Source organism: Chiloscyllium plagiosum, chromosome 13, assembly GCF_004010195.1.
Source record: "Chiloscyllium plagiosum isolate BGI_BamShark_2017 chromosome 13, ASM401019v2, whole genome shotgun sequence".
Taxonomy (NCBI): Eukaryota; Metazoa; Chordata; class Chondrichthyes; order Orectolobiformes; family Hemiscylliidae; genus Chiloscyllium; species Chiloscyllium plagiosum.
Window position 1 is genome coordinate 59,478,084 of NC_057722.1, and position 26,893 is coordinate 59,504,976.

Consider the following 26,893-nt stretch of genomic DNA (forward strand, 5'->3'; position numbering starts at 1 on the left):
ATCTCAAAATAAGCAATTAAGGAAAGGCGAAAGTTGGGAGAAAGTTATTCACACGAACTACTGGAATGTGCAATGGCCACAAGTTGAGTTCAATACTAAATTAACAATACCATTTAATGATGTTTGATAACCATTTAATTAGGGAGAAGATAAAATATGTGAAATGTAAGATTATATATTATGCTCATTGTTAGCAGTAAGGGCATATGTGCAAAATTTTCTATTGTCTGAAACAATTGGGAGAGCCATTCAACCACATCTCGAGTGATGTAGTGAGGTCAAAAGTTGGCAGTGTTGAGAATTGTGTGTATGAACACCACTTCTAAGAGTGCTCTGATTGAGGTCCTACTTATGATTAATTATGCAGTGAATAATGTCTATCCAGTGATGATTTTTCTGTTCTGTTAACTTTTGGCCAAAAGGTTACATTTTCTTATTTTTCTAGGATTCTTGAGGAAGCCTCAGCCAGCCAAGCTTCTAACAAGAAGGAAAGCCGTTTGGAAGCATCAGGAAAAAATAAGTCCTATGATATCAAGATTGAGAATTTTGATGTCTCCTATGGAGACAGGTGAGTATTGCCACTGCTGCTGCGCACTGAACATATTCAGGTCTAATTGATAGTTATTGCCATGTTTTTCAACCATTATGGTGTTGTGTGACTTTGAGCATGGTGAAAAGTGAGCTCACTGGATCTTGATTTTTTTTTTTGTCAAGCAATTCTTCCATGTTGTGGCTAACAATCCTTGTTTGAGGAATGCTGTGGCATCTTCCCCTGTGCAACAGTTTATGGAAGAGTGATTTTCTTTTCCTTTTCTTCTAGACTTCCATGCTTATACAACAACAATTAATAACTTGTGTTTATTTTGGCGCATTCAACATTATAAGGCATTTTGCAGATACCTACCTATGTAGGTATGTTGTTATGGACCAGCCCATATCCCTCAAAATAGATTAAGAAGATAGCCTAGATCCTAACTTTTTCTTATTTTAAGGATAAGTGCAAGGGTGTTGTGCTCCAGATGCAATTTCATTGATCAAGCTACTCGACATTAAGCAAGACACACTTTATTCATATAGTATAATCAAAGTACAACAAAATAAGAAAAGAAAAGACTTGGCTTACCTACAACTCTATTGGGAAACTTAACAGAATAATAGTTCTACTACTAACAGTAACTGTTCTAATTTAGTAACTTGAAGAGAGCCAACAGTTTTTATCTGTAATCAAGAGAGGAGAGTGTAGCTGGAAGATACTGCAGTTTCTAGTCCCTGCTGCGATCCAAGCAACAACGGCTCCTGAAATGGAAAGTCCCGGTCGAGAGTTTCACCTCACTCGTTCAGACAAAAAAGTTCAAGTTGACAACAGCAGATGGACTGGGAAAGGTATTGGGTTGGAAAACGTCATGGATGAAGAAGCTATGGCATGGACAAATATTTGTCCGCTCCGCTTGGGGTTCACTGTGAGATCAGGTTTGCAAATTGTTTGGTTCAGCCTTGAACAATTGCTACAGAGAAGGATGGAATTGGCAGGTGGGACATCAGGTTTGTCTGGGAACCAAAGGCAATGACTATGATATTCCCAGTTATTAATTGTCAAAGTTTATACCTGTAAAATACGAGATGCCAGATGAGCAGCCTGACAATGTGCTCTCAACAGAACGGTCAATAGAGATGCTTCTACTTCTGCCATTCAAAGATCAGTAGTTCTTGAGCAATTTTATTGAAGGACACCTCTTCAAATGGATTAGTAATCTCTCAGCCCACCCATCCAAATTACAATTCACAGTGCTGCATATAAGCAATATTTTAATGCTTTTAAGAAAGCAAGTGGAAGTCAGTGAGATGTTATATTTACTCCTCAGTGCAGTCTGTGCTTGATCTTACGTTTTGATATTGTCTCTCAAAATATTCCTGGACCTCCCTTTGCACCTTAGGGTGCAAGAACAGAAGTTAACTCTTCAGCCATTGAGACTACTCTACCACTCAATGAAATCATGGTTGATCTGGTAATGCTCAACTCACTTTTCTGCCTTTTCTCCAGAACCTTTGATTCAAAACATGATTAAAAATGTATCGGTCACAGCCTAGAATATGTCTAATGGCCTAGAATTCACCAGATTTACTCCCCTCCTGAGAGAAAATAATTCCTCCTAATCTGTATCTTAAATAGGTAATCATTTACTCTGAAATTATGCCCTCTGATCATTGATTGTCCCTTGAGGGGAAACAACTCTGTTAAGTCCCATAATGTTATGTAGGTGAATATAGATGCCAATTAGCTTAATTGTTTGCTCCCTCTGTCATTTGTATCCTTTATGCAAATAGTCACAGCATTCCCACAGGTGGAAGCAACCTTTCGACACCTGTCAAGCCCCCGAAGCATCTTTTATGTTTTAATAAGATCGCCTCTCCTTCTTTTAAACAGTGAGTACAGGCCCAACATACTCAACTCTTCCTCAGATGACACTTCCTCTACACCCAGGAACAACCAAGTAAAACATTCTCTACATTACCTCCAATGCCAGTTTATCCATCTTCAGTTAAGGGATCAAAACTGTTCACAATATTCCAGCTCTTGCCCAACTAGTGCATTGAATACTTTTAGCAAGACTTCTTCATTTTTAAATTCTAATTTCCTTGAAATAATGGCCAACATCCCATTTATTTCCCCTATTATCCATTAGCTTTTTGTAATTTATGCATGATGACTGTGAAATTCCTTCATGCTGTTGCTTTCTGTAATCCTTTACCATTTAAGTAACCTTCAGTTCCTCTTCTTCCTTAAACTTCACATTTTCCCATGTTGCATCTGTCAGGATTTTTGCCCACTCACTTAACCTGTCTTTGTCCCTCTGCAAACTGTGTCATCCTTATCATTACCTTCCCACCTATTTTTGTCATTTGCAGACCTGACCACGGTAAATTCATTTTCATTGTTGTATATAATTGTGTCCCCAATACTGACCTGTGTGGCATTCCAATAGTTATGTTACTATCCTGAGAATGCCCTTCTTATCCCAGTTCTCTTATGTTGTATTAGTAAGCAAATTGTCTATGTTGATATATTTCCTTAAATTGTGGACCCTTAATTTGCCTCAATTGTGGTACTTATCAAATGCCATCTAAGAATCCAAATATATTTCGGTTTATCCATGCTGCTCATTACCTCGAGGAATTCTCAAATTTCTGTTGGGAGTCCATGCCTGACTCTGCTTGATATTTTGTATTCTTAAATGCTGTGCTATTTGCATCATTTATAACTGACTGCAACATATTCCCAGTAAGAAATGTTAAACCAATTGGCCTTGTAATTACTTTTTTTACTCTTGCTCTTTTTTGAAATAAAGATGCTACATTGGAGGTTTCTAATCATCTGGGACTGTTCCAGAATGTAAGGATTCTTGGAAGATTACTACCAGTGCCTCCACTGTCTGTGTCGCTACATCTTTTAATTACATAGAGTATATCCTATCAGATCTAAGAGACTTAAGCCCCATTAGCTTCTCTGGCACTTTTTCTCTAGTGATTAGTTATTGTATTTCTTATCTTTTGCCCTTGATTATTTAGTATTTTCGGAATGCTATTTGTGTCTCCTACACTGAAGACTAATGCAAAGTATTTATTTATCTCCTCTGTCATTTCCTAGTTCCCATTATTATTTCTTCACTCTTATTCTCGAAGTGGCCTGTGTTAACTTGGGCTTCTCTCTTTCTTTTTACATATTTAAAGAAACTCTTAAACTGAAGTACCTATGAGGTGGGACTGTATGGCAGTCAATAATATATGCAGCATAAAACGCATAGTCTTTTAGTTGCACCCATGGTTTGCAAAATTAGTTTGGACAGGAATACACCTGAGAATTCTCATTGATTCTGATTGTGTGTATGCATATGTTTGCATCTTTGCTCTATTCTGCATCTCTGTAATCCAATTTAGCAGGCTATGTGAGAGAGAACACACCCAATGGCAGGGCCCAGGGATTGTTGGATTTCTGCTATATCTTTATCTCAGGAACTGTTGTCACATAAATCTTTTCATCTTTGCTCAATCATGCAAAATGAGGTATTTGAGACTAAAAAAACTCTTGTGGAATCTCTTAGTACCTGGATTAATCTGCATACTCAATACATTCTCTGACTGTACAAAAGGTCTTTACCAAGACAAGTAGGAGAATTACATGTTGGTGGAAGTACTTGGTTGTTCAAAAACTAATTGATAGTGTATATGCTAAAATGCCCAGTGTACATAAAATGGAATAAACTAGAATGTGAATATTATCACTGTCAGCCAGTGTGTTAGAGGCAAGGGGAGATATATAATTGTAATTGTGAGGTCCTGAACTGCAGCATATGCTGTCTCCTGAGTACAGCAGGATTATCTTCCAGCTGTTTGCACTGACGGGAAGATAGTTACTTAATCAGTTGTGCATGAGGATAATGGCAGTAACTTAGAGCAGCACGGTCTCCAGGCATGATTAATGAGGAATTGTCCAATCTGTGCAGCCTGAGATTAATCAAGGAATGCTCAACCTTTGTGACTTCATGGTGACTAAGGTGGGTACTATGGAGCTTTAAGAAGCCAGATGTAAGTTTGAGTCAAGATTAGAGTGGTGCTGGAAAAGCACAGCAGGTCGGGCAACATGCTGCCTGACCTGCTGTGCCTTTCCAGCACCACTCTAATCTTGATTCTAATATCTAGCATCTGCAGTATCCACTTCCGTCCAGATGTAAGTTTGAGGTTATTAATCTAATGATTCCCTCCACAACTCAAGTTGGTGTATTAATAGATGAGTTGTACCAATAGTTGCAACTACACCAAGAATATCCTTTCCAACCTCCATGCTCAGAAAATTCAAATAAAGGTGATTGGTTTACCTACATCCAAAAGTTGGATGCCAGAATTGGCACAAATCCATAAGGTTTCAAAAAATTGGCCAATGTCCTCCTGTTACTAGTTTAACCGTGTATTTAGGAAGCCAAAAGGATTCTTGTTGTAGGTGGACCATCTCTCAAACAATGCTGTTTCCCATGTTATTACCTGACAGACTTCCTGTCCTCACCAAACATCCATGACCTCAACCTGTTTCTGGAAAATGATCGTGAATATCAGATATTTCAGTTATACACTATATGTTATCCTAGTGATGAGCAATAAGAGTGCTCTGTGAACAATTAACATGCATAGAAGAATGAAATGCAGGTTCGACTCAGAATCATAGAATTATCACAGCACAAATGGAAGGCATTTGGCCTCTTCCTCAGGTAGCTAAGGAAATTCTGCATGGCCGTAAGGACTCTCTCCAACTTTTATAGATGCACCATAGAAAGCGTTCTATCTGGGCGCATCATGGCTTGCAACTGCTCTGCCCAAGACTGTATAAAACTACAGAAAGTTGTAAATACCACCGAGACCATCACACAAGCTAACCTTCCATCCATTACCTCCATCTACACTTCTCAGTGCCTACGAAAGGCAGCCAAAGTCATCAAATACCTCTCCCACCCCAGTTATAATCTCTTGCAACCTCTTCCGTCGGGCAGAAGATACAAAAGCTTAAACATGTGTACCAACAAGTTCAAGAACGGCTTTCCTCTGTCATTAGACTTCTGAATGGACCTCCGATTTCAAATCTAATGTTGATCCTGCTTTTTGTGCACCTTCTTTGCAACCATAACTTTGTATGCCTTGCACTGTTCAAGCACCCTATGATCTTTGAGTCATTTTATGTTATGATCTGCCTGTACTGCATGCAATACAAAACATTTCACTGTACTTAAGTCCATGTGACAATAATAAATCAAATCAAAATCTGTTGTCCTTCTGTTGGCTGTGCAAGAACAATTCAGCTGGTACCACTTCCTATGGTGAAATTAATTCATTCCTACCATGGCAGTTTGAAAATTTGGATTCTGTTTAAATTGTAGGCTCATGTGGAGCAGCAACATCAAATTATATCACCTGGACTGAAATACCTCTTTCTCTGATATACATAGTATGCAAAGAAAGCCTCACCAGGAAGTCACTAAAACCCAACTCATAGACTAATGTTCCTTTAGACAAGAACAACATGTTCCCTTCCCTAATCTGAGTTTATATTCCCTGCATGTGCATACTAAGGTGTTTAACTTGTACCCGCTCTCCTAAGTGCCAGTAGCATTTTCATTTTGAGCCATTACAGGGTAATGGGAGAAGAGCAATAAAAGCCCCTCCCACCTGTGAAGCTCCGTCCCTGAGAATGAATAATAAAACACGGGTGTTTTCTTTGTCAAGTGAGAGCGCTGAAATACTGCTATTGCGTATAGAATAATGACTAAAGTTTGAAAAGTCCCAGTTTCAATATTTGTTCCATTTTCTGGATTGAGTCATAGAGTTATGCACAGAGCTGCCATGCTTTTTATTTCAGTATCTCAAATTGTTTCAGATAAATGGTTCCCTTGGACAGTGTTGCTAATCAGGTGATATATTTGAGATCATCACCAAAAAAAAAGGAAGAAGTTTGGTTTTTGGGCCATGGAATACCAAACTAGTAATTTTGAAGAAAACCAAAGGTCACTGGTGGGGTGGAACAAGTTATAAATGTGTGAAGATGATATTGGAAGGGTGTGCTGAATGGGCCCAAGTAGATACATGTTTTTGGAAATTGGTTTAGACTTAGTGAGCCAAATGGGGAAAAAGAAATAGATAGCTTGTTTAGGTAACAGTCTCATACTGTTATTTCTCATTCCTGATGAAGGGCTTTTGCCCAAAATGTTGATTTTCCTGCTCCTTAGATGCTGCTTGACCTGCTGTGCTTTTCCAGCACCACTCTAATCTTGACAACAGTCTTTTATACTGTTAATGGTTGGGCCCTCGGTGGTGTTTTCAAACACAGAATCCTAGGGATTCAAGTTCCTCTTCATTGAAAGTTGCATCACAGGTAGACAGGGTGGTTAAGAAAACATTTAGCATGCTTGTCTTCATTGCTTAGACCATTGAGTATAGGAGTTGAGCTGTCATGTTGAGGTTGTACAGGATGTTAGTGAGCCCACTTTTGGAGTATTGTGTACGGGTTGCCCTGTCATAGAAAGGATATTGTTAAGTTAGTGAAGGTTCAGAAAAAGATTTAGCAGGATATTGCCGGGACTGGAGGGTTTGAGCTATCAGGATAGGCTTGGACTTCTTTCATTGGAGTGGGAGGTTGAGGGTTAACCTCTTAGAGGTTTATAAAATCATTCGCGGCATAGGTAAGGTAAATAGCAAAAATATTTTCCCTGGGTGGTGAGTTCAAAACTAGGGGGCATATTTTTAAGGTGAAAGGAGAAAGATTTAAGGGGGACCGGAGGAGCAACTTTTTCAGAGTTTTACGTATGTGGAATGAACTGCCCGAGGATGTGGTAGATGCGGATACAGACAGAATTTTTAAAAGACATTTGGGTAGGCACATTAACAGTAAAGGTTTAGAGGGATATGGGCTTAAATGCAAGAAAGTCTGACTAGTTTAGTTTTGGGAAACCTGGATGGCATGGATGAGTTGGACCAAAGGGTCTGTTTCTGTGTAGTGAGCTGCAAGGCCTCGTGCTGAGAGAGTTTCTGCTGGAGCTGCATTTGGCTGATTTATGTACCTTGATATCTCCACTACAAATTTCAGTTTTTCCTAGATGTATTGCTTTTAGATGGAACCTTTTGGATTTTAACCATAATAAAATTACATTATTTCTATGATCTCTCAGAATTGAGCAACTTTAGAAAGTACATTTGAAAACTAAGATGCTGTGTAATGTTGGAAGTTAGAATGTTAATCTGGTAGGAAGAAGATAACATTAGTAAATGAGAAGAAACTTAAAAATTTCATTTTTGGAGGCATTAAAGTGTTCTTGTACAAGAAACAAAAGTTAACTTGCAGGTTTTGCAACCAATTGGGAAAGCATGTTGTCTGTTGATCTTTTTTGCAAGGGAGCTAGAATATAAGATTAAGGAAGAATTGCAGCAAGAACTTTAAGACCATATTTGGCAGACTGGGTTTGGTTAATTGTTCATTATGTTCAATATAGTTTTTAAACAATGTTCAAAATGAAGGAGCTTTGACAGAACAAATGGCTTGCATTGACAACAAGGTTAGCAACCAAAACGACTTAAAGCTAATTGGCAAAAGAGCTAAATGAAAGAAGAATACTTTCACACAGCATGTTATTGCAATCTGCAGCGTATTACCTAAAGGATAAGTGAACGCTGACTCATTGGTGATTTTTAAGACATTATTGGAGAAATCTTCTTGGACTGCAGGCCACCTAAGTCATATCTGTGGCCAGCAATCCAGTTTGTACTGCACTGCTCTCTTTTGCAGTTTTGCAAATACTTCCCCTTCAATGTTTTTTTAAAATCCAGTTCCCATTTGAAAGATGTTAGAAGTTGTTTGAATCTATTTAAAATACTGAATTTTAAAATCTTGTCAAACAATCTACATTTCAGGAGCTTGCTTACTGGCGCCGATTTGCACCTCGCTTATGGCAGACGTTATGGCTTGGTTGGTCGGAATGGCTTAGGGAAAACAACGCTACTGAAGATGATGTCAGCACGGAGCCTACGTATCCCATCACACATCAGCATCTTGCATGTCGAGCAGGAGGTGGTGGGTGATGACACACAGGCGCTTAAGAGTGTGCTGGAGTGTGACACAGTCCGTGAAAGCCTGCTACAGAAAGAGAAAGAATTGACCACAAAGCTGAATAGTGGCGTGTAAGTGAAGGCCGTAGCACAAAATGCCAAGGTTCTGCAAACACTCAGCATTCTGACAAGGGTTAAGTTGATTTTCTCTCTATTCAGCCCAACTAACATTGGTCAACGCCCTCTAGTTCAGTCTGGTAGTCTTTTTTTGACTCTTTGAATTTTTTATTTGGGTTCTTTTTCTTGTGTTCAAAGTCTCCAAGCATGTCTGTAAGTCAGCTGTTGATCCAATGGGCCAGCATATGTTTTTAACCTGTTTACTGGCCATATAATTTAAAACAACCTAATATTTATGAAAAGAAAACTGCATTCAATGGTGCCTTTCATGGGCTCAACATGCTTTAGTTGAAACACTTTAGAATTATGATCTCTGTCCTATTCGGAGAAACACACCCGTCGGTTTACAAGCAACTGTTAGCTGTTGGTTTATTCTCTCATCCAGAAGATAACAGCTCTGATGTTGAAGTCCTCTCTTGTTATAATGCTAACAATGCCTCTGTAACTTGTATCTTCAGGTCATGTACAGGTACTTGGGCACAAGTTATAGGCTGACACTTCACTTTTTAGAGTAATATGTTGCACAGTTGTCGATGCTGTCTTTGGGTGAAATATTAAACCAAGGCCCCATTTGCCATCTTTGGGTAGATGTAAAAGGTCTGATAGTATTCAAAGAAAAGTTGGGAAGTTCTCCTCTATTAGTATGTAGAGTACAATATAAAACATCATGACAAACTTGTGTAAAAGACATTTTTATCCTTAACTAAAGTATTGTGTCTGGTTCTGTGCAACCATTCTTGTAAAAAGGTTGTGAAGATGTTAGATAGGATGCAGAAAGGATTTTTAAAAATTGTTCCAGGAATAAGGGACTTATGTTACTTCAATAGATTGGAGAAGATAGATTCTCTCCTGAGAGAGGAAAATACTGAGGAGTTTTGATTGACATTAAAAAATCATGAGAATCCTAAACAGTGTAGATGGAGAGAAACTGTTTACATTTGCAGAAGCTTTAAAAAGTAGACGTTACCAATTTATGGTATTTGGCAAGAGAACTGATGGTAACATAAACGGCATTTTTTTTAACATAACAAATCGTTAGACTCTAGAATGTACCGCCCAAGTATGTGTTTGAGGGTAATTCAGTCATGACTTGCAAAAGAGATTTGGATAAGTATAATTCATAGGTCCATGGGGAAAGGGATGGGGACTGGGCTGATCAGAGTTCAGTTTAGATTCCTATGCTCCAACTTGTTTTATAATTGTATGATTCGGTATCTCCTATTCATCATTTATTAGGAGGATACTATGTTGGGGTTAGACTTTATTTGGGAAGTGGAGCATATCTATTTGCATAGATTAGTTAGACCTGTTTCTGTCATATAGAATGTGTAGACTGCATGACAAGGAGTCTATATTTAAGTTTGAGGCCACTATATCATGATCTTGGATAGTGTTACTGCCAAGCCAAGCTTGTTTAAAACAGGAAAAGGAATTGTCATTATAACTTGGCTTACCGGTTATATCACTGTTTCTTGACTTGGAGGCAATAGAATAAATACCACTCAAGGTTATCACTTGGTTTGAGGCAACCAAACAGATTAATTAAGCATGTTGACCAATGGTCACACCGGTACACTAGATTTATGGTAGCTACTATTGTATCCTTGAAATGTGGTAAACTGCATCTCTGCAGTGGGCTGCGCTTCAGTCAGCAATAACATTTCATCCAATCATTCCTGTTGTCTTGCATCAGTGAGAAAGTAATCATTGCTTTTACAAGCATTCTGCTTTCATAGGAAGTATTTTACATTTGCAATGTGACCAATACTCTTCAGTTCCTCTGCATTAATAACTGCGTGAGGAGTATTCCAAACTTTAAGGGACTGCTTTTGTTTTGGTTTTTGGTCTGTTACAACACTGGTTAAACCCTTCTGCTAATTCAAACCTGACACACAGAAAAGCTCGCCTCACGCCATAATCTGTTGAATTTCAAGTGGCACAGCACTATCCCAAATATCACTATTTAAAGAATAAAATTGTTAATTTTTTCTTTAAATCCAAAAGACAACATTAGACAACAACTATTTACAACTCCTTTCTCTTAAACCTATCTTTTACCTCCCATTCTACAATACTGGTCCAATAAACACCGAGTAAGATTTAGAAAAAAAATCATATTTCAAGACGAGCCAGCTGTATTGATTCTCCTTTGTAGATTTTCCTGGGTCATCTTTTCTTTGGTCTTCAGTTGCACAAATTTCTTATGGATAGTATCTTTAAGAGAGTTAAACTGCGAGCAGTCTGTTGGCGTTTGGCTGCTCTTTGCCATTCTGTCCAACTGTTCAAAATTCCCGATTTTTATATACTCCAAAACATCAGACTGTCTCATTGATTTGATGTCATCAAAACATTAAAATTCAGATTCGGTTGGATTTTGGTATTTTGGGGCATAGTTTAAACTGGCTGAATTTGAATTTGTTATGTACCATGGCAACGCATCTCCAGCTATTTGTTTCACAACCAAATGTTACGTTTTTAAATTGTCCAACACACTGTGCTTTCAGTCAGTCACACTCTCTTAAAGGTACAGTACACACCTATACCTTCACAACAGGTCTATTGAGTAATGTGGCCCCTTTGAAGCTGTGGTGAGCTTCACAGAACTTGACACTTTGCCCAGTTTTACAAATTTCAGAAAAACACATAAACTGAAGAAAGTTATTGCAAATAGATGAATCCCACTTTCTCTCATTACTCTGCACATTAAACACGCAGTGCTGAAAATCCAAAATTTGTTCTCCATTCAGATTGCTGCTGAGTGCTAGTATTAATCTAAATGTCAATTAAGGAGTAAAGAGCACACTAATTATGGGTTTTTGTTTCAATGATCCTTTTGCTAATGCAATGTGGGCATTACTGTCTAAGCAAGCATTTATTGTCCACCCCCGCCCTCCCCCCATTGATGTTAAGAAGGTAGTGGTGATCCACCTTCTTGAGCTGCTGCATTTCATCAGTTGTAGATACACCCACAGCACAGTTGAGAAGAGGAACAGCAATATTGTTCCAAGTCAGGATGATGTGTGGCTTTAAGGAGAACTTTGAGGTGGTGGTGTTCCCATTGTCTCCTGCCTTTGTCCAGTGTGGTAGAGGGGACAGTTTTGGAGGATACTTGGTGGGAAAGTGTGGATGTAGTGGTCAGATGAGATTGGGGGGTTTCTTTGTTTTAAATTACCTGTCAATGCTATAGGATATGAAACACAGTCACTGAATTGAAGTATTTGTGTTGCCCAGCCCATAATGAACTCCATTGGAGGTAAAGAAAAATGCACATTACTTTTTATAATTTTACAGTTCGATCTCTAAGCTGCAGATGTATCTGTTCTCATTACTTTCTCTTTCAGGGGCGATGGTACAGAGAGCAGCAAGCTAACTGAAATTTATGCAAAATTGGAGGAGATTGAGGCAGACAAGGCTCCAGCCAGGTGAGTTTAGAATGAATCCTTTGAAAATTATTTTTTGTTTAAAGTGTTGAGCCATCAGAGTAATGATCAAGAGATTCTGAAAGTGAAGAAATATTTCTGCAAAGGATGGTGTGAAAAAACATCAGTGACTGATTACCTTGAGAGATTTGAACATCCACCATGGCTCCTATGACTCAGATGGTTAAGAATTAAGTGTTTTTGGATCTCAAATGAGAATGGGATTGGAATTGACTATTCCATCCAGTTCTGCCTTATTACCTACCTCCCCCTGCAGTCAGATAACCTCTGACATTGAAGAAGTATACGGTTTGAACTGGAGCGCTGCTTTGTTGCATTAGGATGTAACTACAGTTTGATGGAAGAGGGAGTTGGGTGAAAGAGGGAGGAGGGTGAAAGAGGGAGGACAGGTGGTAGGACATTTGTTGAATGCTGATGGACCATTTTGGTCTTAATGTTGTGCATGTCTCATCTTTTCATATGCCCCAGTGAATATATAATTCTCTGGAATTAAGTGTATTACTTGAGCCTTGATATTAAATAGTTTACTATCTATTTGATGAATAAGCTGCATTCCAAAAGGGAGCTTGTCTCTAGTCAAAGCATGAAGCAGCAAAATTAAGAGGCAATGACACAATCTTATTAGACATGATCAATTCGTCCTTTTCTCTCACTGGTGAGTACTTCTCTTTAATACGAAAGTAACATCTTAGAGAATTTGGGGCATAAGAGGCAAAAAGAGCAAGCAGAGGAGAAGATGTACACTGATGTTGAGCAGGAAATAAAAATCAAGGCCTAAACTCTAAGCCTATGTACTTACCTCGGAATACTGAGAAAGAGGAGCTGTTGGGGAAGGAGACCTGAGGCTCAGAAGCAGTTTTTAAAAAGTGACGTTTCGGAAAAGCTGTAATTTAATTAGCTGGTAAGTAACGGCAAATTTGAATACCTATTCTAAGCTGCTTTCAGATTCAAGTTAACTTAGTTTATAATCTGTAAAATTATTCTAAAGGCAAGTAGGAAATTTAAAAATATCAATTAAAAACTAATTGAATAATTTCAAGATACAGGGCCAAATGATGTGTTGTACCTGCATGATGTGGGACCTGGTAGACCATATTACGGTTCATAATAACCTTATCTGCAGCGTACACTGGCTATTCAAGGAACTTGGCTTGGAGTTGATAAGCTGGAGCCTGAGCCTCAAGGACTATAGGAGGTAGAGAATTAACTGGCTGCTATGTTTCAGGAGGCAGTGACACCATGTATGTTTGACTATAAGTGAGAAAGGTATCCTGAATTTAGCATTGGAGGAGCCTCAGCTCTTGATCTTGTTCAGCAGGTAGATGTAAATTGTCCTCTGTCCCATGGTAGTACAATCTTCAGCTGCTTCATCAATAAACTTTCCTCCATGATAACGTCAGAAGTAGGGATGTCCACTGATGATGACACAATGTTCAGCAGCATTCGTGACTCCTCAGATACTGAAGCAGTCCATGTTTAAATGCAACAAGATCTGGATAATATCCAGTCTTGGGCTGATAAGTGGCAAGTAAGAGTTGCACCATTTCCAATAAGAGTCGACATAACCACCACCATTGACATTCAGTGTTGTTACCACTACTGATTCTCCCATTATCAACATCTTTCGTTTATAATTGACCAGTAACTCAACTGGACTCGCCATATAAGCACTGGTTACAAGAGTAGGTCAGAGGAATACTGCAGTGCATAACTCACCACCTGACTCTTCAAAGCCTGTCCAAGTCAGTATTTTTTGGAATACTCCCCACTTGCCCAAATGGTTGGAGCTGCAACAATACTGAAGAAGCTTGGCACCATCCTAGATAAAGCAGCCTGTTTGGTTGGTACCACACCCAGAAGCATCCACTTCCTCTGCCTTGATGTTCAGTAGCAACAATGTATGCTATCTACAAGATACACTGCAGATATTTACCAAAGATCCTTAAACAGCATCTTCCAAACCCACAACCACTTCCATCTAAGGACAAGGGCAGCATGCGTGGGAACACCACTATCTGCAGGTACCCCTCCAAGCCACTCACCATCCTGACTTGGAAAGATCACCATTTCTTCACTGTCACTGGGTAAAAGTCCTGGCATTCCCTCCTGAAGGTCATTGTTGACCAACCTACAATACGTGGAATACAGTGTTTCAAGAAGGCAGCTCACCATCACTTTCTCATGGGCAACTAGGGACCTGGAATTAATGCTGGCTAGCCAGAGATGCTGATGTTCCACAAGTAAATAAAAGAAAAAGCTGAAAGATTGTACATAGTACATTTATTTTCTGTTGTATTTTGAAGATGATGAAGTAATCCGATCAAAGTCATTAAGACATTAACAGGGAAAAAACTGATGGGGTAGGTAAAGAAATTATTACCATGTCAAGATTCTAGAACTATAGAGGGCTTAGTCTGAGAATTGTGGTCAGACCATTCAGGAGATGTTAGGAAACAGTTCTACGTGCAAATGGTAAATATTTGGAACTCTCTTCCACAAATGGCAGTGGGTGTTAGATTAGTTAATTTTCTATTTGAGATCAATTTTTTGTAAGCAATGTTACTAAGGGATATGGGTCAAAGGCAGATATATGGAGTTGGGCCACAGATCAATCATGATCTCTTTGGTGAAACAGGCTCAAGGAGTTGAATGACCTACTCAGAATCATAGAATCCCTACGGTGTGGAAAAGAGGCAATTTGGCTATTGAGTCTGCACCGACTCTTCGAAGTGCATCTGACCCAGATCCAGGTCCTCACCCTACCCTGTGAACCCTGCGTTTACCATGACTAATCCACCTAGCCCGCACATCCCTGGACAAAACAGGGTAATTTCCCACACCAATCCACCTAACCTGCACATCTTTGACTATGGGAAATCAGAGCACCTGGCAGAAACCCATGCAGAAATGGGGAGAATGTCCACTCAGAAGTCACGGAATGCTGAAAATTTTGAGAGAACCAACAGATCATTTTTCTGTTTTGATTGGACTATGTGGAGGATTGGCCTTACAAAATTATATTGGTCCAAACCATGTACAAGGTAATTTATTCCCCTTTCTTTCCCTGTGAAATTCACTGGGCATATTCATCTCTCATGTGCACTCCTATATCTCACTCCCAAACATTCCAGTCCAAACACCTTTATTTGCATCCATATTGATAGTCTTTTTCTTTTTTTTTAGGGCGTCTGTTATTCTGGCTGGTTTGGGGTTCAGTTCCAAGATGCAGCAACAGATGACCAGGTAAAGTACTGTGTACGGAAAAAAAACTCTCTTTAATAAGTCATTAATTTAATACTTGTAGAATATCAACAAACAGTATATTATCAGTGAAAACAAGCACGACATATCCATACTGGTCTATGTCAAAACTATTTATTATTTATTGTAATCTACGATGCAGGTAGTTACCTCTTCTATTTTACTTAAAGTGCAGCAATTCTGTCGAAGTAAAAAGAACTACTTGTACTTCTGTACCGTCTTTCATTGTCTTAAGATTTCAGAAAGTGCTTTGCAACCAATGAAATACTTGATCATTGTAATCATGAGTGATGCAGTGTCAGAATAGCAAGATTGAAATTGATCACAGCAAGCCTTTTGTTGGCACACAGCAGAAACCGGGCAGTGCTTTACAATTCAAAAATGCTCATATTGCCTGTCGGGTCACTGGACAAAGTAACACTTGTTGTTTGCACCTTGTTGAACTTTTTTTTACGTCGCTAGGTAAGTGCTGCATCCTTGCCAGAGTTGCATCCATCCTCTCAATCACGGTGCTGCCAACTAGTTTTCTAACTCTTAACTTCCTTAAAATACTTTCCTCGTTTAAGGGCAATTTCCTTGACCTAATTAATCTAGCCTCTCTTCTCCATAAACTCCTTTGATCTGCTCAGCCTTCTGAATGTCTGTTTTCTGCAACCTTTGTTCCACTCAACATTTTGCTGAAGTGTTCTCTTTTCCTGCTGTCCCTCCTTTGAGTGGCTCTGTCCAATTCAGTGGTTACCAAATCGCCCATCTCAATGCCAAATTTTCCCAATTTAGCAAATTGTATTTCACATTGACAGTTACAACTCCAGCTTGCAATTTCAAACATCATAAGCAATTTTCTAATTTTATCCAAACCCCTTGAGACACAATTTATCCAACTTTGTGTAATATTGATTTTGCATCAATTCCTTCATGCCAAGATACATCTGTCCTCATTTTGCTGGCATTTACAGGCTAGTTTACATCTCCGCATGCAACTTAATCACCAGTATTGGAAATAATATAGAGAGCACTTATTCCATCCCCTTTCAGTCACTCATTCATTGCTCCATTTGTTAACTACAAGCAGTCCCCAATGTACAAACATCCCCAATGTACAAGGCAATCTTGTGCAGGGTTTTGTTGATATTAATTTTAAATATCCAACATGTGAACATTTCTTTGCACTAGCAGATAGCAGTTTTATATTGGCCAGTGTTGTGTTCCAACTTGCAGACAAATCAACTCAAGAATGGAACCCATTCACAACCTGAGGACTGCCTGTACTACTTTGACATGGCTATTGTCTGTAAAAGGTTAATGTAGCTCTCAAATTGAAGTTACTTATTAATTTCAAATGTTTGTAAGACAGCTATCCTATTTGGAACATGAAGTCTGTTCAAAGGTGTGATTTATATTTTAAATTTCACAAACTTTACATTTCTAAAATTGCTTGTATTATTAATCTTTGAAATTTAATCATTGTCAAAGGCAGTATATATCCTTGCAAACAATAACATTGAAATTTAGGCTGTTATGTGGCAACTAATATTCATCTCACATAAGTGTTAAGTAATGATCATTTCCAACATGAGAGAACCTAACCACATCCTTGTGATGTTCAACGTCATGACATTTGTTGAATCCCTACTATCAGAAATCCTGAGGATTACAGTTGACCAGGCATTGAACTGGACCAGCCATTGAAACACCGTGACTCTAAGGTGGGGTCAGACCCTAGGAATTATGTGGTGAGCAAATCCCCTCCTGACTCTCTAAAGCCTAATTACCATCTGCAAGGCATTATAAGAGAGTAGTCATAGAGTCCTATAGTAGGAGACAGGCCATTTGGCCCTAGCTGGTCCATGCTGAACAAAAATGTCATCCACGCTAACCCATTTCCCTATTGGCTCATATCCTTATAATCCTTTCCATGTATTTGTCCAAATGCCTTTAACTTGTTGTTAATGTACCCATCTCAACCACTTCTGCTGGCAGCTGATTCAATACATGCACCACCCTCTCTGTGAAAAGAATAGTTGTCCCTCAGGTTCCCTTTTATTCTTTTCCCCTTTAACTTTAACTTTAAACTGATGCCCTGTAGCCCTCAATTGCCCAACCCTTGGAAAAAGAGTGAGTGCATTCACCCTATCCATGTCTTTAATAATCTTGTACACCTCCACTCTGCAGGCACCCTGCCTCTATTCCTGATGAAGGGCTTTTGCCCGAAATGTCGATTTTCCTGCTCCTCGGATGCTGTCTGACCTGCTGTGCTTTTCCAGCACCACACTAATCTAGACAATACTCCCAAGTGCAGCCTCATCAATGTCCTGTACAACCACAACATAACTTCCCAATTTCTATACTCAATGCCTTGATGGATGAAGGCCAGTGTGCCAAAAGCCTCCTTCAATGGATGTAGGTTTGCTCACTGAGCTGGAATTCCGTTTTCAGAAGTTTTGTCATCATACTAGGTAACATCATCAATGAGCCTCCAGGTGGCATGGCTAGCTTTCTATTTGTGTTTAGGTTTCTTTGGGGTGGTGATGACATTTCCTGTTCTGTTTCTCAGGGGGTGGTACATTACAGTTCAGTGAGCAAATCTACATCCAGAACCTGAACCTGAGCTATAAGTCTTCTCAAAACACTCCTCCTTCATTGCCCTGTCTACCTGTGACTGCACTTTCAGAGCACTCTGCACCTAAACTCCAATGTCCCCTCTGTTCCACTGCACTCCTTCAGGCCCTACCATTTACCATGAAACTGCTACCTTGATTTGACTCTCCAAAATGCAAGACCTCACACTTACCTATATTAACCTCCATTTGCCATTTCTCGGCCCACTTCCCCAGCTGATCAAGGTTTTGTTGCAATTTCTGATAACCTTCCTCACTGTGTAACAGAATGGAGTCCAGTTGTCTGGATTTGTGCAGCTCCAGCGGCACTCAAGAACCTCAAAATCACCCAGATCAAATTAATTTGCATGGTTTGTAACTCTTCCACTGCCTTTAACATTCGCACACTGCCAACAAAGCACAGTCTCAACAGTATGTGTCATCTACAAGATGCACTGAAGCAACTCTCCAAAGGTCCATCAACATTACCATCCAAGTCTGTGATCTCTTCCCACCTGTATTCTGTATGTTTCACTTAACCTGTATAGCTCTCCTTAATTATCCTAAAGTTAGGATGAAGTTTTATTTTAAATCTGTGTTGTTTTTGTGTTTGTTTCAGGGAGTTCTCTGGAGGCTGGAGGATGAGGTTGGCTTTGGCCAGGGCACTGTTTGCCAAGTAAGTTGCTGATTCAGTATGGTTCCCAGTTTGTGTTTGCTTTAAAGCTAGGAAGCTAGCTGGTTGATATGCATAAAGCTTAAATAGGGCTATCAAAGGAAAGCAAGTAAACAGAGTTCAGGTAAAGGTAAGACATGACCTGAATTGAGTGATGGAACAGGCTCCAGCTGGAGGGGCAGAGGAATCTGTCCAAATAGTTTCATTAGATAATCACGGATTTGTCCATAAAAAAACTTATTAACCTGTCCTGAAACACCGAGAAGTAATTTGAGGGTATGTGGAGAAAACACAAATATGACGTTGAAATTGAGAATCAGCTATGATCAGATTTACTGGCAGACCAGGCATAAAGGACCTCCTCCTGCACCTAGATTTTGCTTTGAAATGCTAAGGGCCTCCTCCTGCACATAGTTTCTGTATTTAATGAAATGCTATAAAACGACCTACTTTTGTGTTCCAATCTCCTTGCAATAAACACCAAATATTCAATTTGCCTTTTTAATCATTTGCTGAGCCTGTACACTAACTTTGTAATTCACATATGAGGGCACCCAGACCTCTATATATCTGAGTTCTCAGTTTTACAAACTCTAGCCATTTAAATAGTGGTACTGCTTTTTTATTCTTCCTGCCAAAGTGGCTAAGTTCACATTTTCCCAAATTGTACTGCACCTGCTGACTTTTCCCCTACTCAATAACCTCTCTGTATGTCATTACAAGTCACTATTGCAGATTATAAATAATTGAAACTCCAGCATTGATCCTGGTCGTATTCCACTAACTGCAGTTTGCAAACCCAAGAAAGACCTATTTGTTCTTAACTGTCTTCTTCCTATTAGTTAACTAATTTTTTTATCCATCTTGATCTGTTATTTCTTATGCCACATGCTCATGTATTGTGTAAGTACAAAGGACAATACAGCACAGTATCAGGCTTTTGCCTTTCCATACTAAAACCCTTCTCTTAGAGGCTCCGTATACCTCTATTCCCTTCCTGTTCAAGTATTTATCCAGGTGATTCTTGAATGTTGCGACTGTGTCTGCTACCACCACGACCTCTGGCAACATGTTCCAGGCACTCACCACCCTTTGTGTGAAAATCTTGCCTCACACATTGCTTCTCAACTGACCCACTTGCACCTTGAACTGTGTCCCCTAATAATTGATCCCTTCACCTGAGATTAAAGCTTCATACTTAACACTCTATCCATGCCATTCACAATCTTATAAACTTCTATTAGGTTACCCCTAAGTATACCTCCCAGCTGAAACAGCACTTTACCTGCACTTCACACAATCTAGTCTAGTGCATTTGTTGCTCCCAATGTGGTCCCCTCTACATTGGGGAAATGAAGCATAGACTGGGTGACCACTTTGTAGAATGTCTACGTTCTGCCTGCAAAAAAGGCTCTCAGCTTCCAGATGCCTTCCAATTTAACACACCACCCTGTTCCTTGGCCACCATCTCTGTCTCGGGTATACTGCAGTGTTCCAGCAAAGCTCAGTGCAAGCTGGAAGAACAATACCTCATTTTCCACTTGGGGGCCCTGCAGCTCTCCGGACCCAATATCAAGTTCAATAATTGTATGGCCTGAACTCTCCCATGTCTGAGCCCGCTACCCAACACTCTGGGCCTTGTTATAGCCTGCCATTGCGCATCACCTATTAGCTATTCACCTTCCTAGCTAGATCATTATCAACTTCTTTGTCTCTCGAACTGTCCTTCTTTCTCTCTTTGGGCTGAATCTCCACCTGTCGTTTACTCCTTACCCCCCTATCTCTTGCATATCAACCAACACATGCTTAATTACCATCACTTCTGAGTAAAGGTCACCGGACATGAAACATTAACTCTGATTTCTCTTTATAGATGCTGCCAACCACCTGAGCTTTTCAGTAACAATTGATTAGGGATTGTCAGTATGATATTGTGCATGAGAAATTGTGTCTTAAAAATTTGAGTTTTTTGGAAAGGTGACCAAGAATATAGATGAAGGCAGAGTGGTAGACATTGTCTGTATTGACTTTAGTAATTTCTTCGACAAGACTCTGCATGGTAGACTCGTTAGTAAGATTAAATCACTTGGTATCCACAGAGAGCTATTCAGCTGGATAGAAAATTGGGAGAAGAGGGTTGTTATTCATCTGGGAGGCCTGTGACCACAAGGATCAGTGCTGGGTCCACTATTCATTTGTATAAATGATTTGGATGAGAATATAGGAAGCATGGTTGGTAAGTTTTCAGATGGTACAAAAATTGGTGGTTCTAGAGGACAGCAAAGAACGTTTTGTAAGAATTCAACAGGATCTTGATCAGTTGGGCCACTGGGCTGAGGAATGGCAGATGGAATTTAATTCTGAGAAATGCAAGATGTTGCATGTTACTAACAGAAAAGCCAGGGCGGGACTTGCACAGTTAATGTTAGGATCTTGGGGAATGTTGTTGAACAGAGAAACCTAGGGGTGCAAATACGCAGCTCTTTGAAAGTAGCATCTATCTAACAGTTAAGACAGGGTTGGTGACGAAGCATTTGGCACACGTGCCTTCATCAGTGAGAGCATTGAGTGCAGGATTTGGGACGTCATATTACAGCTGTGCAAGACATTGGTAAGACCACATTTGGAGTATGGCATACAATTCTGGTTGCCCTACAATATAAAGGATGTTATTAAACTGGAAAGGATGCAAAGAAGATTTACAAGGGTTTTAACAAGGTTTGAGTTATAAGAAAAGGCTGGATAGGCTGGAGGTTTCTCCCCCTTGGAGCACAGGAGGGTGAGGGGGTGACCTTAGAGATTTATAAAATCATGAGGGGCATAGATAAGGTGAATAGGCAAGGTCTTTTCCCAAGGGTACAAACTAGAGGTCCTGGTTGAAGGCGAGAGGGGAAAGATTTAAAAGGGACCTTTTTCACACAAGGTGGTGCATATATGCCACGAGCTGCCAGAGGAAGTGGTGGAGACTGGTACAATTATAACACTTAAAAGGCATTTGAACAAGTACATGAATAGGAGCAGTTTAGACATGGGCCAAATGCAAGCAAATGGAGCTAGTTCAGTTAAGGAAACCTGATCGATGTGGACGAGGTGTGCCGAGGAGCATGGAAACCGACTGTATGACTCTACATACTGAGGACCTAGATTAACAGAGCTTCCCGACAATGCTTTTAACTTGGTTCCCTGTATCTATGAAATGTTATAGTGTGGAGGTGCTGGTGTTGGACAAGGTCAAAAATCTCATGACACCTGGTTATAGCCCAACAGGTTTATTTGAAAATGTGAGCATTTGGAACACTGCTCCTTTCTCAGGCGTAGTAGGAGGACTACACCTGAGGAAGGAGCAGAGCTCCAAAAGCTTGTATTTTCAAATAAACTTATTGGACCAAAACCTTGTGTTGTGATTTTTGACCTTTTAAAATGTTGGATAACCTCAATGTTCAGGTCGACATAACTCTTCAGTCGTGTCACTGTGAATTTATGTCCACCTGTGCTAACAATTCATTTATTTTGTTAAAAATGTTGAGCGTGCTCGGATACAGAGCCTTTAAGTTTACCTGTTTGTTATTTTTGCAACTTTTGCCCTTATCTATTGGTACACTCTCTTTTCTTTAAATTCACTCATGGGATGTATGTGACATTTATTGCCCATCCCGAGTTGCCCTTCAGAGGCTAATCATGAGCTGCTGCCTTCAACCGCTATACTCAGATTATCATTTTCAATATCTCTACTATTCTCTATTACCTCAATGTTTTCCTTTTAGATTTTGTGTACTTTCTTCACCTGATGTCTCCTCCCCACTCCCCACCCTGTTTTATTTAGTTTAAAGCCTGTTCTAGCACCTGAGCAATATGATCTGCAAGAAGTGTTTTCCCAGTGCAATTCAGATAAAGACCACCCAGTGATACAGATCCCACTTTTCCCAATATTGGTGTCAGTGTCACATGAATCAAACCCCATTTCTTCCGTACTCAATCTTCAAGCCATGCACTCATCTCCTCAGTCTTATTTACCCTAAACCAAATGTATCATTTGTAGGTAGACGGCCTGGCACTCCTATCCTGCATCATTGCTGCAATTTTTTTGCTTGCCTAAGCATTCCAATCCTCCACATACTCAGGCAAAATGTGATCAGTAGGTAAAGCTGGGAAATCCATTTGTTGTCTTAATGACTTAATGTGCAAGCTTCAGGCATCTATATGAACCAGTTTTGCTCTCCCTGTAATGGGTGGGATAAATTTACTGAGGGAGAAAATATGAAAGGGTCAAACATCCCTGAAAGTGGATAAATTCAAGACCTATATGATGAGTCCCAAGATGCTACAACAGATAAGGAGATAGTGGAGGCTCTAATCATCATTTTCTAATTTGTCCTATATTTTTTGTGGTGTTGGTGGACAGCTAATGAATGTACTATTGTTTAAACAAGCAGAAACAGTAATTGTAGCTAGTCAGCATCACCTAGTGGCCTAATCAGTATTAATCGTCATTTATATGGCTTTGATTAAGTTTCTGTTTCACAGTGGAGTTTGTTCAAAATAGTAACATGAATGTGCTTTTGATGTAATCTACAAAGCTTTTATCAACCCTTTTGATAAAGTCTCATATTCCAGACTGGTCTGAAAAGTTACCATTGATGGGATCCAAGAGAAAGTAGCAAGCTGGATCTAAAATTTAAGTGGCAGGAAGGTCAAGATCATGCTATGTAACCTTGGAATTAGGAGCAAGCACTTGGATTGAGTTCCTTATCGCTTGACTAGTGATATAGTTCTACTCATCCTATTCCATCAAGTAGGCAATTCCAGCAGAGACAAGACTTTGTTACTTTGAGGAAAGATTGGAGCGGCTGAATTTTTAAAAAATTTGGAACAGAGAAGACTGCGGGGATTCAATTGAAATGTATAAAATTGATGTTAGGGGCATATTTACTTTTGCATAGATAACAAAGAATATAGATTTAAAGGAATTGAGAATTCTTTTATGCAGAGTGTAGTAGGGGGTCTGGAACTCACTACCTGAAAATGTTGTAAAATATATCAGAAACCCTTAGTACATTTCTAAGCTAATAGGATATGCGGTTGCTGCCAAACCTCAATACAGGTCAGTTAAAGGAAGATGAAATTAAACTTGGCTGAATAGCTTCTTTTCCTCTTGCAAATTTTCTAGGTTTTGAATTGTACAAAGTACAAGTTAAACTCTGCTAAGATCCCTCATGTACAAGGGTTCAGTAATGTAGTGGTTTGTGACTGACTGCAAACTAGAGAAGTACAGCATGGTGGACTGTGAATTTGAATTGTTTATAGAAATAAAAATCTACATGAAACTAAAAGGCTGGTATCAGTAGAGTTCACTCTGAATGGTCGTTGGAATGGTCTGATAACCGAGCTGGTTCAATAGTGTCCCTTAGGAATGGAATCCTGCCATCCTTCTGATTTGGCTTCCATGTGACTCCACTTCCCTTAGGGCTGCACCCTTTGGACCCGTGCTGTTGGTCCCACACTATCAAATTCCCTGATAACGTGCATTTTTGTTTTTGCATAATTGTAATAGCAAAGAAATTGTGCTGAATTAATTATTATGCAGAGGACCAGCTACTTAACAGTCTGTTGTTGTCGAAAGTCATTTCTACTTGGTGCTACCATATAGCATCAAGGAATGAACTCTATCCTATAATTTAATAGTTCACTTGATACCTCAACTTGCCATGCCTCCTTGTTGTTTTATAGTTTTGCTGAAAACATTTCTTCAAAGGTGCTGAATCTTGGAGCTTGGACAGCCCAGGCAAGCCATAGCTACTCTGCTTGCTGTCAGGTTGAGATCAGGCTTCAAGTTCAGGTCTGTTTAGAACTGTTTAAAAGCAATTTGATCTCAATTTAGATAATTGACTAATGATCGTGTGTTTTTACATTTTCTGTTTCTCAGGCCGGATCTTTTGTTACTAGATGGTAAGTTAATTGCACTGATGTTCATGTCGCATCTTATTGCACCATTTAGTGCTGCAGAACTCTTGATATTTAATGAATTGGGTTGAAGGGCGATTGCTCTTAGGTAATTAGTGTACATGCACTATCTGGCCAGTACCTGAAGTAGACTTGCCTTAAAATCCCAGTAGTTTTTCTCGAAGTACTGTTATACGTTTGATGGCACATTGACTTTTATAACCATAATGGTAAAACCACTTGCACCTGTAGTCCTCTTGCATAGCCAGTTCTTCATTCTGTACCGTTTATTAAGGGAACAGATCTTCCACACTTTACCCCAAATCCAAGAGGACGGTACAGCAAATGATCTCTCTGGAAAAGGCCAGTGAAGACAGCCTTTTCTGTAGGGAATATTCTTGAAAAATCTTGTGTTATGATCATGTACAATCCCCTCTTGAGATACTTGAGGATGAAGAATGAATAAGTGGGTTCTGTAAATGGTAGCGAGAGCTATTGTTTGACAGCAACATACAAGCTTGTCAAATCCTGTTTAAATTTGTTTTGTTTGTGAAATATTTCAATGAAACCAATAAACTTAATCTAAGTGACTTCTTGTTGTTAGAACCTACGAACATGTTGGATGTGCGAGCCATCCTCTGGTTGGAAAACTATCTACAGGTGAGTCATTCATTTTTTTTCCAAGATAAAAAGCAATGCCATTTTACATTACATTCCCTCCAGTACATTGAGAATTGGTTCACTTGTAATGTGCTGTTGAATTTCTTTGCAGTTTCTAAAATGTATTGTAGCCACCTCAGTTCACTTCTTCCCCACCCCCATGTTAAATTTGCAGAGGGTCGTCATACTGCAGAATCACTGACTTCTCTCAGGTGGGATGAATCATCAGATGATTGAGGAACACCATTTTGTATTTGCAAGTTTTACTGCATTTGTTGTATGGCGAAATGGAATTCGCAGTCCTAAGTTGGCTTCTTTATCTTTCCTCTGCCACAGTTCAACCTCACGGTCAAGCTGCTGTGCCTAGCACCTTGACGGTTTGTGTTGTGCCATGTTGGGCATTCAGTGGGTTTTTCCTTCCGGCCAGTGCCTTCCATGCTTTCGGGCTATCTTGAACATATAAGTATACCTTTTTGTTTGGCTGCTCTTTTGAGTTTGATCAGCAGAAGCCAAAAGATACACCCAAACACAATGGTCTATTCATTTGGAATTGTTCTTCAGGTGCAGGGCTTCGATGCCATGAGACACAGCTTCATGGAGAATGCCACATGTGTCAAATGGTCCTCCCGTTGATCTTCGGGAGGTGTTATGAGCACGACTGCTTTAACAGATGGTCAAGGTTCTACTGCAGGAGATGAGGGTGCCCAACACAATAGTCTGCATACACTCCAGGTAGAACATGGAAGGCTAGCCAGGAATGTTTTAGGAGAGTGAAGTGCAAAGGTAACAAAAGTGGAGTTGGAGATTTCAGCAGTAAATGAGCTGAATGGAGGCAAAGTTGAGTGAAGTTACAGTGATGCAAGTCGGCAAACTCGGTAACAATGTGAATTTGGTGGTTGAAACTGTTGACACCAAAGTAACGAATGAGTTCGTTCAGCCTGAGATTGAAGACAGCATGTGTGACATATGCCAAGGATAGTATCTTTTGCATTCTCAAAATATTGCTGGAAGAAAGATCTCATTTTGTACTGGGTATTGGCTATATTTTGGCAGGTGATGGTGAGGGGTGATAATAAAGTAGAACCAGGTGTCATCAGTATCCAGTTGAAAAGTAACTATATTTTAAATGATTTTGATAAAGGACAACATGTGATTTTGAAAAACATGGGAACCAGGGATTAATACTTGTTGAACACCAATGGTAATGGCAGAAGAGTGAAAAGAGAAGCTGTTGGAGATGTTTCTTTGGTTCGGAGTCAGCACATAAGAGTGGAATCTGATGAGAGCAATTTTGATATACTGGATGTTGATAGAAGGCATTGGAAAACAATGCTGTTGTCATCCTATGTCAAAACTGCTGACGAGAAGGGTGATGAGGTACATCATTTTTGACTTTGATAAGAGCTGGTCTAAAACTTTTGCTGGAGTGTAAGCCTACACATGTACCCTGGAGTCCTAGAGGTGTGCAGCATGGAAACAGATCCTTTGGTCCAACTCATCCATGCCAGCCAAATATCCTAACCTGATCTAGTCCCATTTGCCAGCACTTGACCCATATCCCT

General features: G+C 39.6%; 1 protein-coding gene across 2 annotated transcripts in view; it reads left to right on the plus strand.

Annotated features, from left to right (window-relative positions):
- abcf3 (ATP-binding cassette, sub-family F (GCN20), member 3) overlaps positions 1 to 26,893 on the plus strand; it is a 102,566-nt gene that overhangs the window by 37,593 nt on the left and 38,080 nt on the right. For both annotated transcript variants that reach the window (XM_043702561.1, XM_043702562.1), the window contains 7 exons: positions 446 to 568; positions 8,449 to 8,715; positions 12,102 to 12,182; positions 15,384 to 15,443; positions 18,678 to 18,734; positions 24,655 to 24,677; positions 25,276 to 25,331. In XM_043702561.1, coding sequence (XP_043558496.1) covers positions 446 to 568; positions 8,449 to 8,715; positions 12,102 to 12,182; positions 15,384 to 15,443; positions 18,678 to 18,734; positions 24,655 to 24,677; positions 25,276 to 25,331 — 667 coding nt within the window. The remainder of the gene's footprint in view (positions 1 to 445; positions 569 to 8,448; positions 8,716 to 12,101; positions 12,183 to 15,383; positions 15,444 to 18,677; positions 18,735 to 24,654; positions 24,678 to 25,275; positions 25,332 to 26,893) is intronic.